The 18,175-nt window shown below is 32.6% G+C and overlaps 1 protein-coding gene and 1 long non-coding RNA gene across 2 annotated transcripts; both read right to left on the reverse strand.

The window, feature by feature from the left end:
* Positions 1 to 9,863: 9,863 nt before the first annotated feature.
* On the reverse strand, positions 9,864 to 12,199 carry LOC132757986 (integrator complex subunit 10-like). The gene is made up of 4 exons (XM_060749485.1): positions 12,185 to 12,199; positions 11,698 to 11,860; positions 11,144 to 11,240; positions 9,864 to 10,092 (listed from the first exon to the last, which is right to left on the reverse strand). Exons 1-4 carry the CDS (start codon positions 12,197 to 12,199, stop codon positions 9,936 to 9,938), a joined length of 432 nt encoding a protein of 143 aa, XP_060605468.1. The 3' UTR covers positions 9,864 to 9,935.
* A 2,016-nt stretch (positions 12,200 to 14,215) lies between these two features.
* On the reverse strand, positions 14,216 to 17,684 carry LOC132757987 (uncharacterized). Its single transcript, XR_009629523.1, has 3 exons — positions 17,455 to 17,684; positions 14,748 to 14,896; positions 14,216 to 14,299 (listed from the first exon to the last, which is right to left on the reverse strand). It is a non-coding gene; the product is annotated as an uncharacterized LOC132757987 (long non-coding RNA).
* Between the last annotated feature and the right edge of the window lie 491 nt (positions 17,685 to 18,175).

The raw sequence follows: 18,175 nt of genomic DNA on the forward strand, positions 1-18,175 counted from the left end.
AATTAATAGAATGATTATATTAGTGTTATTATTGTATTTAACTATTTTTATGTTTGTTATTTTTTTTGTTGTTAGGTATATTTATTTCTTTAACGGTTCTCAAGTTATCAAGATATTATTTTATTTCATATTTTGGTCTTTTATGTACAATGTATATTAACAAGTAAGATTGTTAAAACACCTTTCAACCCTTTTTCAAGTAAAATTTATTTTCTGAAAAGGAGTTTATTTTAGTTGTTGTTGGGTTTTGGGATTCTTGGATTAGAATATAGGTGCAAACAATTTTAAATTATTAGTTTTTGAGCTAATAGCAGTAAATATGAAAAATTAAAAACGGTAATCTTAAATTAATAAACAGAAATAGGTATAAATATAACTGGATAGTAAACAAATAAAATCATTGATTGAATTTGATTGTGATAATCAACATTTTGAAAATTTAATTATTTTAGTTATCATTTGAAATTGATCCTTATGCCATTTTTATGCCCAAGATTACAATAATTTAAACAAATCATGCAATGTTTCAACCTAGAATCTGCTGAAACAAAAAATGATTTATCCTTTTCCACCAGTACATGTATAAAGCCAGGCCAGTTTGACCAAGCTTTTTGCTCAATTTTTGTATTTTGATATTAAAATATCTTGAAATGAAAAAGGACTATTCCAAATTCAAAGCAGGGCAAGTCCATTTTATAAATTGAGCAGGTGAAGGGTAAAAATGATGCTGGCTCAACTTTAAATGTTTAAAACATTCCATATTATCCCAGGAATTCGTTGATATCTATTGTTATTTATTTTGATTTATTTTTAGTTGTGCTATTGTTGTATGTTTTGTATGTTTGTAACAGTGATTTTCATTGGATAATTGTGATGTTGATATTTTCTATGTACGTGTACATCGGTGTTGTAAATATATGAAGTATAATTTTTAATATTTTTTTTTCTTGTGTTATCTTATGAATTTGTTGTAAAGAGTTGTGTCAGGTAATATGGCTGTGTGTAACCTGTTGTTTGCAATATAACCTTTTGATTTGGGTTATATTTGCTTACATCCATTTATACCAGGCCATATAAATACTTAATTTATGTAAGTATAATATATTTTGCTCAATTCTTATTTATCAAGGTTTTTTAGCTCACCCGAGCTAAGCTCAGGATGAGCTTTTAGGATCGTTGAATGTCCGTCGTCCATCCACATTTGTTCGTTAACACTCAAGCGGTCACATTTTTGCCTCAATCATCATCAAACTTTGTCAGGATGCTTGTCTAGGTAATTGCTTGGATGAGTTTGATGGGTCAGGTGAGCGATCTAGGGCCATCTTGGCCCTTTTGTTTTTCTTCAGTGCTTGATTATATATTTGATTATCTATTTATGATCTTTAAATTATTTCTGCCATTGTAATAACAGTATTTGCATTATATATACGCATATAATTACTACGCCGAAATTAAATATCATTTTGTATTTTACAATTTTAGATGTGCTTTAAGATAAGTTTCAAGTTTAGTATTTCTCATATTCAGTCAGGCAATCTGCCCTAGAGGACAACATGTTTTTACAACATAAAAAAATGACGGACAATGAAATATAAATATATTAATGATATTTTATTGGTATTGAATTTACTCAAATATATTCTTACCAGATATGGTCACTTATATATGTGGATCGATAGCATCACGCTTTTTAACTTTCATGCAGCTATCAATATCAGCATTCTATGTCCCTTTTAAGTGGGAATGGGTTAAATCCTTGAATAAGAGGGTAATATTTAATACTATTTACAAATTGAGAAGCTTTTTTGATTGGATATTACCTCTAGCTTAATTTTTTATGATGTATATAAAATATTTATTTTTATGTTGTTATTTATTAGCTCACTTTGTGACAGGGTGAGCTTTTGTGATCGCTTTTCGTCCGGCGTCCGTCCGTCGTCCGTCCGTCCGTAAACTTTTACTTTAAATGACATCTCCTCATAAACCACTAAGCCAATTTCATCCAAACTTCACAGGAATGTTCCTTTGGTGGTCACCTTTAAAAATTGTTCAAAGAATTAAATTCCATGCAGAACTCTGGTTGCCATGGCAACCAAAAGAAAAAACTTAAAATATCTTCTTTAAAAAAACCCGAAAGAGCTAGAGCTTAGATATTTGGCATGAAACATCTTCTAGTGAGTGTCTACCAAGATTGTTCAAATAAAAGCCCTGGGGTCAAAATTGGCCCCGCCCCAGGGTGTCATTGATTTTCCCTATATGCATATAGTAAAAACTTAAAAAATCTTTTTTTAAAGAACCCAAAGAGCTAGAGCTAAAATATTTAGCATGAAACATCTTCTAATGAGTGTCTACCAAGTTTGTTCAAATAAAAGCCCTGGGGTCAAAATTGGCCTCGCCCCAGGGGGTCATTGATTTTCCCTGTATGCATATAGTAAAAATTTAAAAATCTTCTTTTAAAGAACTCATGGAGCTAGAGCTAAGATATTTAGCATGAAACATGTTCTAATGGTTGTCTACCAGTTTGTTCAAATAAAAGCCCTGGGGTCAAAATTGCCCGCCCCAGGGGGTCATTGATTTTCCCTATATGTATATAGTAAAAACTTAAAAAATCTTTCTTTTAAAGAACCAAAAGAGCTAGAGCTAAGATATTTAGCATGAAACATGTTCTAATGGGTGTTTACCAAGTTTGTTCAAATAAAAGCCCTGGGTCAAAATTGGCTCCGCCCCAGGGGGTCATTGATTTTCCCTATATGTATATAGTAAAAACTTAAAAAATCTTCTTTTAAAGAAACTCAAAGAGCTAGAGCTAAGATATTTAGCATGAAATATGTTCTAATGGGTGTCTACCAAGTTTGTTCAAATAAAAGCCTTGGGGTCAAAATTGGCCCCGCCCCAGGGGGTCATTGATTTTCCCTATATGTACATGTATATAGTAAAAACTTAAAAAATCTTCTTTTAAAGAACTCAAAGAGCTAGAGCTAAGATATTTAGCATGAAACATGTTCTAATGGGTGTCTACCAAGTTTGTTCAAATAAAAGCCCTGGGGGTCAAAATTGGCCCCGCCCCAAGGGGGTCATTGATTTTCCCTATATGCATATAGTAAAAACTTAAAAAATCTCCTTTTAAAGAACCCGAAGAGCTAGAGCTTAGATATTTGGCATGAAACATCTTCTAGTGAGTGTCTACCAAGATTGTTCAAATAAAAGCCCTGGGGTCAAAATTGGCCCCGCCCCAGGGTGTCATTGATTTTCCCTATATGCATATAGTAAAAACTTAAAAAATCTTTTTTTAAAGAACCCAAAGAGCTAGAGCTAAAATATTTAGCATGAAACATCTTCTAATGAGTGTCTACCAAGTTTGTTCAAATAAAAGCCCTGGGGTCAAAATTGGCCTCGCCCCAGGGGGTCATTGATTTTCCCTGTATGCATATAGTAAAAATTTAAAAATCTTCTTTTAAAGAACTCATGGAGCTAGAGCTAAGATATTTAGCATGAAACATGTTCTAATGGTTGTCTACCAAGTTTGTTCAAATAAAAGCCCTGGGGTCAAAATTGCCCCGCCCCAGGGGGTCATTGATTTTCCCTATATGTATATAGTAAAAACTTAAAAAATCTTCTTTTAAAGAACCAAAAGAGCTAGAGCTAAGATATTTAGCATGAAACATGTTCTAATGGGTGTTTACCAAGTTTGTTCAAATAAAAGCCCTGGGGTCAAAATTGGCTCCGCCCCAGGGGGTCATTGATTTTCCCTATATGTATATAGTAAAAACTTAAAAAATCTTCTTTTAAAGAACAAAAAATCTTCTTTTAAAGAACTCAAAGAGCTAGAGCTAAGATATTTAGCATGAAATATGTTCTAATGGGTGTCTACCAAGTTTGTTCAAATAAAAGCCTTGGGGTCAAAATTGGCCCCGCCCCAGGGGGTCATTGATTTTCCCTTTATGTACATGTATATAGTAAAAACTTAAAAAATCTTCTTTTAAAGAACTCAAAGAGCTAGAGCTAAGATATTTAGCATGAAACATGTTCTAATGGGTGTCTACCAAGTTTGTTCAAATAAGAGCCCTGGGGTCAAAATTGGCCCCGCCCCGGGGGTCATTGATTTTCCTTATATATGTGTATATCAAAAACTTAAAAAGTATTCTTTGAAAAAACCTAAATAGCTAGAGTTAAGATATTAAGCATGAAACATCTTCTAGTGAGTGTCTACAAAGTTTGTTCAAATAAAAGCCCTAGGGTCAAAATTGGCCCTGCCTTGGGGGTCATTGATTTACCTTATATGTGTATAGGAAAAACTTAAAAAACATCTTTGAAAAAACCCAAATAGCTAGAGTTTAGATATTAAGCATGAAACATGTTCTAGTAAGTGTCTACAAAGTTTGTTCAAATAAAAGCCCTGGGGTCAAAACTGGCCCCGCCCCAGGGGTGTCATTGTTTTTAACTATATGTGTATAGTAAAAACTTAAAAAATCTTCTTTAAAAAACACAATGAGCTACAGCTTAGATGTTTAGCATGAAACATCTTCTTATGGGTGTCTACCAAGTTTGTTCAAATAAAAGCCCTTGGTTAAAATTGGCCCTGCCGGGGGTAGGGGAGGGCAGATCATTGTTTTTCATTATAAGTGTGTACATCATGAAACGTCTTCTTATAGGTGTCTTCCAAGTTTGTTCAAATAAAAGCCCTGGGGTTTAAACTGGCCCCGCTCCGGGGCCTACATACAGGTGAGCGACCTTAGGGCCATCATGGCCCTCTTGTTTTCTTTTGGTATTTAAATTTATGTCTACATAGTTCTTGAAATTCAAGTGAGTTATACAATAAGGGAAACGGATAAAAGCCCTCCCGGACAAAAGCCCTCCCGTCAAAAAATGACAAGGCGGACAAAAGCCCTCCCGTGAAAATGACAGGGCGGACAAAAGCCCTCACCTAAAAATAACAGGGCGGACAAAAGCCCTCCCATGAAAATGACTGGGCGGACAAAAGCCCTCCCGTGAAAATGACAGGGCGGACAAAAGCCCTCCCATGAAAATGACAGGGCGGACAAAAGCCCTCCCATGAAAATGACAGGGCGGACAAAAGCCCTCACGTAAAAATAACAGGGCGGACAAAAGCCCTCCCATGAAAATGACTGGGCGGACAAAAGCCCTCCCGTGAAATTAGCAAGGCGGACAAAAGCCCTCCCATAACAAAAATGAATATGTATGTTGAATACCTGTGTTTTTTCAATGCACTCAACATATTAAAATTGTTACAATATATTTCTTATTGTTTTCAATTGGCCTAAGTATGTGTATGAGCTAGAACCACCTTTTATTCTGAAAATACCTTCCTGAAATGTTTAACGAGGTAACTTTTTACACGAATGTCGTTAGAAACAAAGTCACTTTTAAAAGTAATTGACTAATTACAAGGCACATTATAAATGTCTTTTACTTTAAGTTAGATGATTTTAACTTCTTTTCATCATTTATTACTCTAATAATATTAACTTCACATAGGAGTAATCCTTCATATCTATGTGAATAAATATGCACTTACAGATTTTAGCACTAATTTCTCAGGAATGTGCTCAAGCCCATACAAACACGGTTATGCCAATGGAAAACAAAAATATTCATGATTACAATTTTAATATGTTGAGTGCATTGAAAAGAAAATAAAAACTATTCAACGTACATATATGTATTCGCTGCGAGAGGGCTTTTGTCCGCCCTATTATTTTCATGGGAGGGCTTTTGTCCGCCCTGTCATTTTTACGGGAGGGCTTTTGTCCACCCTGACATTTTTACGGAAGAGCTTTTGTCCGCCTTGTCATTTTCACGGGAGGGCTTTTGTCCGCCTTGTCACTTTTAATCGGGAGGGCTTTTGTCCGGGAGGGCTTTTGTCCTACACTCATACAATAAGGCTGATATAGTATTCTTTAATCTGTCGCATTCCAGGAACATTATGTGTGATAAAATATACAGCATTTACATTTTTTAGTAAAGAAATTATATTTCATCTGATCTTTTTCAAATCCTTCAATATATTTCATTATATAATCAGAACCAACCTTTTCATTTAATGCTATCCCATTTATTTACATAATATCAACTACAAAATAGGTTACAGGGCTTCGGTCATTAGGTTTGAAATTTGGAAGTCAGAGACTGCAAAATGTCTAACACTGGAAGTCACATTATATAGGTATAGAAGGAAGAGCATTATATTTTGTATGTCACAAACCAAAATTAAGGTGTATATAACTGACTCCCAAACTTTGTTTCTTTAAAACACTTATAGAAGCCCTGGGTTAGTTTATTGTTAAGTCGGCATTTATTCCATTAAATCAGTTGCATGACTGCTTACAGCCAGACAGATTATATGAATGCTGACTAACAAACATTTAAGTCTATGCATATTTGTAAATTCATTAAAAAAATATTTAAAAAATATTCTTTAAAGGATCATGTTATATTCAAAATTAATCTCAAATTATGTAATATGATTCTTTCATAGGAATGTTTATTTTTAAGTTTAAAGTCAGTGCAGATTTTTATGATTAATGAAGTTCACGTTCATATTACACATAAAAATTTGTCAGAAACTTTTGTGTGAAAAGATATGACCAATGTTTATATGATTACATACAGCTTTTCATTGTTCATTACATACCACCTAGTTAGTTAATGCTTTTTAAATTTACATTATGGCACATTTGTGAGAAGTTTTCATAATTGTATCAATTTAACCATTAACCTGATTGAAGTCAAAGTGACAAGCCTTTAGTTTATACAAATTTATTTTAGTCTGTGTTGGAAGCTATAAGCTTATTGAAACACTCCAATCTGTTCCTTGACCCAGACAGTACTAAGCAATAAGTGTAAAGTTTCTTGCTTAAAGAAACAATGGCCTGTCCCTGACTGGGCCATAACCCATGCAGCCAGCAATCCTTAGATTACAAGTCCGATGTGTTAACCACTCAGCCACGCTGCCACTCAATTGTTAGACTTTATGATTGACCATTATAGTCAGGGTTACATTTTGTAGCTCAATTTTATAAATTTTAAATTAAAAAGACTTGATTTTCAAATTGACTGTTCAAAAATTAAAAGTTGGGCAATTCCTTTACAGAAATTCGGCAGGTTACATGTTAATGTATTAAGAGGTATTTACTAACATTATACGGTCAATATTCTTTCAATTTATTAATTTGGATATTTAATGCTCTGTTTATATTAAGATTGCTATACTTTAAAATGTATAAAATTGTATTTGATTGTTTGTAAATAGTAGAATATTGGATTGCATGTTTACAAAAAATTTTCAGTTACAAGATTAGTAAATATCTGATAAAGCAGAATGATGGTAATGTGAGAAGCTGTTATTAAACGCTCGTTACCTATTTGAAATGGCTGTTAGGGAACATCAATTTCTTATTACGATTTTGTGCATTTATTGGGACATTTCTTGGTCAAGTTCTGATCAGATATGACAAGAGGAAAATGGTATGTAAATGTTTTAGCTCCACATAAATTGAATCTCTAAAATGGCAGTTCATCATTGACACTTACACTTCGTGGTGCTTAATGATGACAAAAATAATAAATTATTTTGAGAAAGAAATAAATAATTACTATTTTCGTGGTGACTTTTTGGTGAATCGAAAATATGAAATAACTTTCAATTTTATTAAATCTTGATAAGTCTAGATAAGTTGAAAATTTTGAAAATAAAATAAAATCAGCTTCATTGCATGAACATAAGTATTTTAGCTTTACTGTTACAGTGTGGCGTTTTCAGATAAAATACTATCATCAAAACATGAATTTTTTTTTCCAAGTAACACCGACAGTTACAGGTGTTTCCCTATCAGCAAATCAGCAGCACCAGTTAACATTTTAAATCTCTTCATGTTGTTTTACTCCAACAGTTAATGTGGCAGTGTAGAATCTAGACAATACCATTTCATAATTTCAGTATACTTATATTTATCAAAAGAAGAAAATAATTAAATGATTAAAAGAAGGAAATACAAAAAAAAAACATTTTATAAATTTTTGTATAAAGCTGGTCATAATTTTTCTTTATAGTTATGTTAAAAAGATAATTTATAGGTACATCTTATTAGACATAGTCCTGCAAAAATGATAATTTCTTTCTTTCCTTATTGTTATATGCAACAGACTTGCTGTGTTTTGACTTGCTGTGTTTTGATTTTTGGAATTGTTCATTCTCAGTAAAAGGGTTTTCAAAATTAAAATAATGGATTCTAACACTAACACTAGCCAAGGATTTTCAGTTTTCAACATAAGAATCCTGATATTGAGTTGTGAACAGTATTCATTCTGGTCAAAGGACTCGGACATGCAGGCTGGTCTGGCTTTATACTGATGCTATACATGTAGGCAAGTCTTATTGAGACTAGTTCTTAAAGGGTTTATGTAATACATATCAGATTTATGTGAAGTAACAAATGTTGATTCTTAACCTTCCTTAATGTACTGGTTTATATATACATCAGTTAAGTCATTTTTTCACTCAAGTTTCTACATTTCGTATGGTAGATATAGAAATCCTAAATATTTATTTTGCTTTTTTTACAAAGATGTATCACGCTAACAAGCTTACATTTATTGAGAAGTCTTACTTTGGGGAGGAAATAATACTGTAATAGTTCTGACAGATAATTTTTATTGCTTTTTAATCTATAAATTTTTTCAGGGCTCTTTCAATAAATTAGTAAATATTTTGTTTGCTGAATTCATACATGCAGAATTCTTCATCTAACAGATCATTAGAAAAGTTTTATTTTTCTCTAGTATTTTATAAATAATGCTTACCAATACATTACTATGGTTAAATCATGTAACATTTAAAAGCCTTATTTATCTGATTACTGTACGTGTGCAATATATTCAGTGAATAAATTGTCTTGAATTACTTAGGTGTTATTTTTTCTATTTTATCAAATATCCAACTAAAACATGTTTTTTACTGAAAAATTGTCTTGCTTTGATTAGACACGACTTTTTCAGAATATAAACATATTAAGTATCATGTGCAAGTTCTGCGTGAAAGTCCAAAAATTAAGTTCCCTTGGTGGTGGTGATTGGAAGTTTCACTCCAGATCACATTGATTTTACCAGAGCACAGTTCAATCCACCGCATCGTTCTAGGCAGGCTGTCCAAGCAGTTTTAACAGTACTAATTGGGCCTTCAGCTTTCCACAAGGAACTGAAACTTCTGTACATACCAGAATGTACGATGCAAATGACCATAATCCCGGAATTGACCCTGGGTCACCAAATTCACAGTCCAATGCTTTTACCTATTGAGCTTACCAGACAGTTACTCAAGTCCCTCTGTGACTGATGGGTTGCCTTTAAGGGTTGAGGCATCAGAATTGCAGCTGTTTATCACTGCATGAAAGTAAAAGGTGACTAAATGGGTTCAAATTACTGGAGTCTATGCATTCTTTAGTTCTAGCAGGTGGGGTGGTTCTGGCTCCTGGTGTTGCATTAAGTTTGTAACACCCAACGTTTGCAAAAAATCATCATTCCCGTTTTGGCGCCATATGATCTAAATTGTGTTGGTGCTCCGTAAAACCAAACAAAAGAAAAAACCTCAAGGATGCAAACTGTGCCATATGTCCAAGCCGGATATAAGTTCTCTGTTGTCAAAGACAGGTGACCTATGCTTCTTAATGGAATATTTCAAATACTTTGTTTATATTTGATACAAAAAAAAGCACAGATAGATGAAAATAATGAATAAGTCATGTTAAATCAATATTGATAATAACAAACAACAACAACAATTTAAATGTTGTACTGTTATTACAAAGGACATCAAATGAAGCTCTGCCCTGTCCCTTTCACCCCCCCCCCCCAAAAGGTTCAAGTTTTGAAAAATATCCTTAAAAACTTGTATCATTTAGCTTTCAAGGTTGTATTTTTCACACTAGAGCAGATAGTAATAATGTTCTTTCATCTTTAAGAAATTGTCTGATAAGTTCTTCATGGTTTTCTTCACTTCTTTTGATCTGTTTTTCCATCATCTGCTTAAAATCTTCTGTAACTCCCTTGTTCACCCCTCGAGTCACAGTTCTTTGTCTAAAATTATACAAAGAAAGAAGAATTTTAACAGTGGAACAGCAAGTTTTGTTTGTATGACAGCAAATCTTGTTTGTTTGAAAAATGTATATAAATATTTATAAATGATCGTCTTCATTGGTTGCTCAGAATGTCTTTAAATTCAAAGGTTGCAAGTTCTATTGCACGCTACTCAAACCAATATTAGCATGTATCACACATAAGTTACTCATCACAGTGATGCCTTTATATCACAACTAGAAATATTTTGAAGATTGACCAAGAATGTAAGCCATTTGAACAAGGTAGTTAGGGCAGGGCTTAAAAATAAACCTAACAAGAGCTGTCTGTAGGACAATGCACTCGACTTTCCTTAGTGCTTGATACTTAACCCTTTCGCTGCTAGAGGGTTATTGTTTTATTGATCCTTTATTTGCAAGAGGGTTTTCTAAGAAATTAATAAATTATCAATTAATATAATTATTATTATTTGTTATTAGTATTATAAGAATTATTTATATTTCCAAATCTGTTAGTATAATAATAACTATTGTCAATGGTATAATTTTTTTTATATTTATTATTATTTTTATTATTCCTAATTTATTATTATTATAGAAACGGCAAGAGCCGTCCATATGGCAAATATGCCGAAAATAACAAGGACGGCATAAGCCGTCCCTATGGCAGTGAAAGGGTTAAACAAGAGTCTGGATAATGTAGAATTTTCTAAGTTCAAAAAGGTCCATGATTCTGTCAAAATCCCAGTTAGAGTTATTGGCCTTAAAAAATTAACCTCCCATTATACTCTCAAATGAGTGTGTGAAGTTTCAATCCATTCCTTTCAATGGTTTTTGAAATACCAACTTGCATGCAAAAACTTAACCAAAGTGTGACACCATTGCCTCTGTGAGTACAATAGCTCACCATGTTCTTGCCACAGAAAATCACAAAGTGTGTATTTGCAAGATGATTTTCTGGGCTACTATTATAATAATCTAACTGACTTAAGATACTTAATGCAGTCAAAATAATTTTCATTCATTTATATCCAATCAGTATGTTTACTTACTGTGCTATGGCAGATGTACTGATGGGTAAGATATCCAGATGAATTTTACCTCCCTCTTGTGTCTTAATGAACGAGAATTCTTCCAAAATGTCAACATCTTATCATGATATTAAGGATAACAATTCATGTACATGTATATAATTTTGCTGGTCCTGATATAACCCATAATTAAAGAGCAATCTGGATAAACTGTGCTAGGAAACAAACTAAAAATGAAGCTTGATAGGAAACATGCATTGCACTATAAGGAATTCAACCCATCAGAGCTTGAACTGAAATACATGTTAATTTCTCATATTTATGACTTTCAAAACTAATGTAATACATAAAAAAAACTTTGATTATGTAAATCAAAAGTCATTTGAGTAAAGTCTGTAAATTATGTTAGAATTTTATGCCATTAGCAATATACCAATCCATCTATTGCTTGAAATACGTTACAAATAACACATATATACTGCTAGACTACATAATCCTGACAAATTAAAAATACAGGTACTTCAAATATCTAATATTATCATACAAAGTTTAGAATCCATATATATAAAGGATACTGATGATATAATTAAAGAAGAGATTAAAGCTAAAGCTGCCTTGTTTCTGAATCTTCTTGATAATTTGTGAGAATAATGTCGCATGGTTAGGCCAATCATATTGTAACAAAACTAGTGTATGTCCTAGTAATGAATCTGAGGATTTTCCACCAAATGCCCTGTCCTAAAAAAATGAAGAAAAAAAACGACAAAAATTATTGAAACAGAGTTCATAACAATGACATTCTAAACAAATTTCATGAACATAAAAAGAAATCTGTTTACTGTACCTTAAAAAAACCCAAATAGGCTAATATTAAATATAGTAAGAAAAACCCTACTTTCAGAAAATGTGTAATAATAAAATTCAAGCATGCTATATAAGACTTATCAATCAAGTCTGATCATGCAGTTTAAGTATCAATTAAGGATAACACTTCAGTTTCTTTACTTGGTTTGGTTAAATTTACAATATTTTTAAATAAAAACTGACAAAAAACTTTGTTACCTTGAAGCAAGTCATGGAAACTGTAACAGTAAAGGTAAATTTTAGCTTTTTGTGCAGGGGAACCCGAAAAAAAACAGGATGACCCCCCCCGGAACCATACAAAACGGTTCTCTTTTGGGTAGATTCTGGTGTAGTCGGTGGGTAGATACTGGAAAAGCTGCTACAACGTCAAGTATTAACTCACATGCTCTCTGTAACCAATTAAAGCATTATAATATTGATCAAAAGAAAATAATTGAAATAATTTGCGAAAATCAAAAGAAATCTTTAGGAAAAAAAAGATTTTTTATTTGAATGCTTAAATATTCAAATTCTTATTTATACAGTTATTTTTTCAGACACTTGCATAAAAAACTTCTGTTTTGTTACATATTTATTACTTAACATTAAGTTGAATTGATAAGAAGTATTTAGCTCCTATTTTCGGAAGTGTATGTAATTAAAACAGTAAGACTTGTGTAAAAACATCTCTGTTAAGCAAATCCTGTTTCCCATGGACAATATCTAATTTGTTTTATTCATTTTATTACACTATCATACAAGATGTATCTTAGGTTGACAATGGTGAATAAAATATTGCAAACTTACAGAGTAGTTGTTCAGACAATAGAAACAACAGGCTAGCTGCAGTGAATGTCTTATCTGAAAGATATCAAGTGAAAATATATGAATTCATAATTAATGCCTTTTATTATTGATTTTTATCATTTGTTTTGTTGAGTTATTAATGACACCTTCACTTTAAAAATCAAGAAAGCAAAGTCCTTTACTAACAGTGGACAACCTAGGGTGCTGGAATTGCTAACTACATGTATTCTAGCAGACACCTGATTAGAATCACCAACCCTCTGTTTAATATCTAAAATTATATCAACTTAGTACTAACATCTTTTTTCCAAAACCTTTGTGAATGATCAATTAGCAGGGCAATGTTACTATTCAGGGCCCAAACTTAACTAAACCTATTCATTTTCTTAAAAAAATCATGTGATGATGTTTTTATCGTTTTGTACCTAAAACTTTAAAATCTCCTATTATTTTTTTTCCCCAAAAAAATGGAATTAAATTTTTTTAAAAAACCTTCCCTTTAGGAAAATTGGAAAAGGCCATTTTCACAAAACCCCCCTTTAGGAAACTCTAAAAAATTGAAATGAAACAAACAAAATTTTCAATGGGAAAACCAAATCCGAAGGAGTTAAAAATTTTCCTTTTTCCCCGGGAAACCCCCGGGGGGGAAATTTTTTAAAATTGAAAAAAAGGGATTTTGTAAAAAATTTTTTTTAAAAAAAATTTTCCCCAGGGTTAAAACCAAGGTTTTGCGGTAACCCTTCCTTTGTGCCGGGGTTTTTAAGTTCAAAGGGAAAATTTTTTTGGTGGGGGCCCCTTTTAAAATTAAAAAAAAGGGGGGGGGCCTTTTTTGGGGGGGAAAACCCCTTTAATTTTTTTGGGTGGGGGGGGCCGAAAATACCTTTTTTTAACAACTTTTCTCAAGAAAATGTGGGGGAAATAGGTTTTTTCATATTTAAGGAAAAAAAAAGGGGGGGGGGGGGGTTTAAAGTGGGTTTTCGGGTTTTAATAAAAGGGAAACCTAAAAACCCCCCAAATGTCGATTTTTTTTTAAAAAATGGATTTTTAATTTTTTTTGGGAACTCATTTTTTTTAAAAAAAACTTCTCCTTTGAAAATTAATAAAAATAAAAATTTTTTAAACAAAAAAAAAAAATTTTTTTTTAACAACTCTTTTTTGGACAAAACCCATAAGCAAGGGACTTAAATCTATACAAACATGGGACACAATGAAAAGAAGGGATACAAATATATATAAAAGAGCACAACTTGGTGCCTACAACACTGAAAATACTCAACTCCATAAAAACAAGGGACACGTATCCTAGAAAAAGAGACATAAATCCTGGGGAAAAAAACAAGGGACACAATTTCATTCAAGGACACATATTGAAATAAACAAGGAACAAAAGAAGTATGCAACCTTTTATAATGCTATTTTTTCATCAAGATCAGTACAGACATACCTGATAAAGAAACATATCAGTTTGGAAATGTCCCATCCAACTCCATGTCTCCATTCTCCAGTTATTGCACAATATAACAAACTCTGAAAATATACACACATGGCTATTACATCTTAATAGAATCAAAAGTGTAAAAACTTGTTTTACAATAATTTTAATAAATTTGTTTAAAACTGCAATGTGTGCATAGTGCAAAGCCAAAATTTGTTTCCATCTTTTTTTTTTCAATGGTAAAAATATTGACAAAAAGACCCAAATGATTACAAACCAGGCTTTGAAACAAACTTTGTATAGATCTACACACCAGTTTTAGCATTTAAACTGCTGTTAATGAAAGTGATAAGTGTTTGCCACCAGTATATAGCCTGTCAACACATTCATGCAGTCTGACCAGGCTCAATACTGTTGGCTGACCAGCCTCAAATTTTGATCTTGATATCCCTAAAGTTGATAATGAACAGTTCCCTTTATGAAAGCCAGACCATTTAAGAAATTCAGCAGGTTAAATGGTTAAATGCAGCTGCAACTTACCTCTCTGTAATTCTGTTGAGGAATTCAGTAACTCGTAACATTTGAAAGCTGTGAGGAAATTTTGTATGACAGTTTGAGATGTGGATATTGATTTTGTGGCATGTACCTGTGGTAACAATGACTCTGCCTTGGATCTCTTTGCAGCTGGCCTGAAATAGTCATACCAAATTTGTGATGTTCTTACCTTAATGCAGCATTCTTATAATGAAATGACTTTAATTTTTCTATGTATTAGGATGAATAAATTAAAACAAATTGTATCAAATGGTAGAACACTCTCTCAAAACACTCAAAATTATGATTTTCATTTTGTTTTTATGAATCTTGACAAGATATCTATTAGTAATATAATACTGTAAAACACTTATTTTTCGCGAGAACCTTATTTCACGAATTTGAGGCAAAATGTCCAAAATAATTATTTCGCGTCAACATGAATTCGCATCATCCCGAAAAAATGTGAAACCGGAAACCCGATGTCATTCGGATATTTTCTGTCCTGTCCGTTTACCAACTTTGCGTCGTTTATTTTTATTGTGCGACGAATGCAATTATATCCGTATCGATTTTTCTGATAGCTTGCTAATCTTCTTGTTAAGTGAAACCGTCTGTCTAACAAGAGCTGTCAGTAGGACAGCATGCTCGACTATTCTAAGTGCTTGATAGTAAAAGAGCCTTCATAATGTTAAATTTTTTAAGTTCACTAAAGGGCCAATTTTTTTTTATAAATTCATGTTATAGGCCAATTATACAGTATTGGCTTGACTATTCGGAAGGTAATGTCACAAGGGTGTTTTATTGAGTATAATAATACTACATAACCTATGAATACATAAATTTGACAGAAAAGGTACAAAGGCTTGTTATTAAGATGTTTTTATCAAGTAAATCACTGCTTTATTATTATGAATGCATAAAATTGTCCCCAAAAAGGCACAAACCCTTCAGTAGTTATTGAGATAACAGCTTACAAGCAAAACTTTACCACTGAATTTCTAAGTTGAAAAAGGGGAGAAAAATCAGCCTAAATGCAAGATAGAATTATGGATCTTTGTCAGTGACCTACAATTATGACCCTAAATGCATATGTGAAATTTTAAATAAATATCTTTAATAGTTATTGAGATATGTAAAACTTGCATGTAAACATTAACCAAGAGACTAAGTAGAAAAGGGAATATGAAATCAGCCTTAATGCAAGATAGAGTTATGGAACTTGGTCAGTGACATACAATTATGACCCTCCAATTATGACCCTAAGTGCATGTGTAAAGTTTCAAGTAAAATATCTTTGAAGACCTTTAACCTTTAACCAAAATTTCTAACTTTCAAAGGGGCAAATAATTCTGCAAATTTTGCAGACAGAGTTATGCAATTTTGCAAACTGATGTACAGTGTTACTATAAAAAAGTATTTTAAATTTCAATTGAATATCTCAAGCAATAATTGAGATATTTGACTTTATAAAAAAACTTTAACCAAAATTTCTAAGTTAAAAAGGGGCATAATTCTGTCAATATTGTAGGCAGAGTTATCCAACTTGTAAATCTGATGTACCTTGTTACTATAAATAAGTATTGTAAGTTTCAATTGAATATCTCAAGCAATAAATTGAGATATTTGACTTTATAAAAAAACTTTAACCAAAATTTCTAAGTTAAAAAGGGGCATAATTCTGTCAATATTGTAGCAAGCAGAGTTATCCAACTTGTCAATCTGATGTACCTTGTTACTATAAATAAGTATTGTAAGTTTCAATTGAATATCTCAAGCAATAATTGAGATATTTGACTTTACAAAAAACTTTAACCAAATTTCTAAGTTAAAAAAGGGGCATAATTCTGTCAATATTGTAGGCAGAGTTATCCAACTTGTCAATCTGATGTACCTTGTTACTATAAATAAGTATTGTAAGTTTCAATTGAATATCTCAAGTAATAATTGAGATATTTGACTTTACAAAAAACTTTAACCAACGCAGACGCCAGAGCGGACGCGGACGCCGACGCCGGGGCGACTACAATAGCTCTCATATTCTTCGAATAGTCGAGCTAAAAATATGTCAATAAAGTTTGATAATTATTTGATATGTGTTCACTGTGTTTGTCATGTATTGTCCATGATCATACTCCGTGCCTCTAGCATTGTTACTAGTAATGCAAAGTGTTAAAGTTTCACCGATTAGCCATTCAAAGGCAAGCAGACGAAAATCAATTAAACAGTACTGTAATTTTCTCTAACCTGTAGAAAACAATTATGTTTACCCTCCGGATTGAACTGTAGTACAATACAATAGGATACAATAAATAGAAATGTTACAAACAACTCGCAGGTGCTAAAGCATTTGTACCAAATACCAAAACAGTTATTCTGAAACACTTGAATAACAACATGATGTAACTAGAACTGGCTTCAATACTTTTCCGCAGATATATATCCATGTGTACGCATTTTCGGATAGTGTTCATTTTCGGACAAGTGTATAGACAAAGTGAAATATTCGCGAGAAATATGAATTCGCGTCTTAGAAACTCGCGAATATTAGCGAAAATAAATTTTCTCGCGAATGATAAGTGTTTTACAGTAATAATAACAAGGTTTTCTTTGATGTTTAAACAGATGTTTACTTAATCTATCTAGAAGTATCCAGCAAATAGAAGCACTCAATCATTCAGAGACTGATAAATCATACAAAAAACTAACTTACTGAGCACCATTGTTAGCTTGTTCTGCTTTAAATCCTTCTATTATCACCAGGGGAACACTGTTACTTCCTCCTGTAAATATAGTTCATGTATGAAACAGGCAATAGAAACTTTCAACAATATACATGTAATTGGCTTCTTTAATCCATTACCAGATATATATGCATTTCTACGCCTCCCCTCCCCCTTTTTGCTTTTTCAAATGGTGAAAAAATGCCTTATTAAGCCCCCCAAACCTTGTTTTTTTTTGAGAAATGTTGTTTCAAAAAGTGACCACTTTTTCGGCGCTGTTCCCCATCCAAAAGATGGTTCCCAGAAGGGGGATGTGCCCCCTTCTGTTTGGGGGGTTTGAAGGGGGGCGGTAGTCCCCCTCATCGCCAAGAAAATTTTGGACTTGTGAGAGGGTAAAAATGACCCCAGATCGATCATAAGGTAACGTGTAACCAACACTTTCAACAATCAACAAGTAATCAACAAGCCTTTGACTCTATCTCAATCCATTGAGAAGTGGCAGCACTTTGAAATCAATTTTGATGGAAACAATCAACGCAAAATAGTGATTTTTGGCAATTTTGAGATGTCCCCTAGTTGCCATGGTAACAGGAAATTTAAGACTGAGCATGTTGTTACAAAGGCAATGGTCCAGAAGTTTGATTAGTATTGAAGCAGTTTTTATAGTTTTATAGCAACTTGAACTTGTAACAGGAGACTATTCAATGCCAT

This window comes from Ruditapes philippinarum, unplaced genomic scaffold (assembly GCF_026571515.1).
Source record: "Ruditapes philippinarum isolate M1 unplaced genomic scaffold, ASM2657151v2 ctg16027_1_1_1_1, whole genome shotgun sequence".
NCBI lineage: Eukaryota > Metazoa > Mollusca > Bivalvia > Venerida > Veneridae > Ruditapes > Ruditapes philippinarum.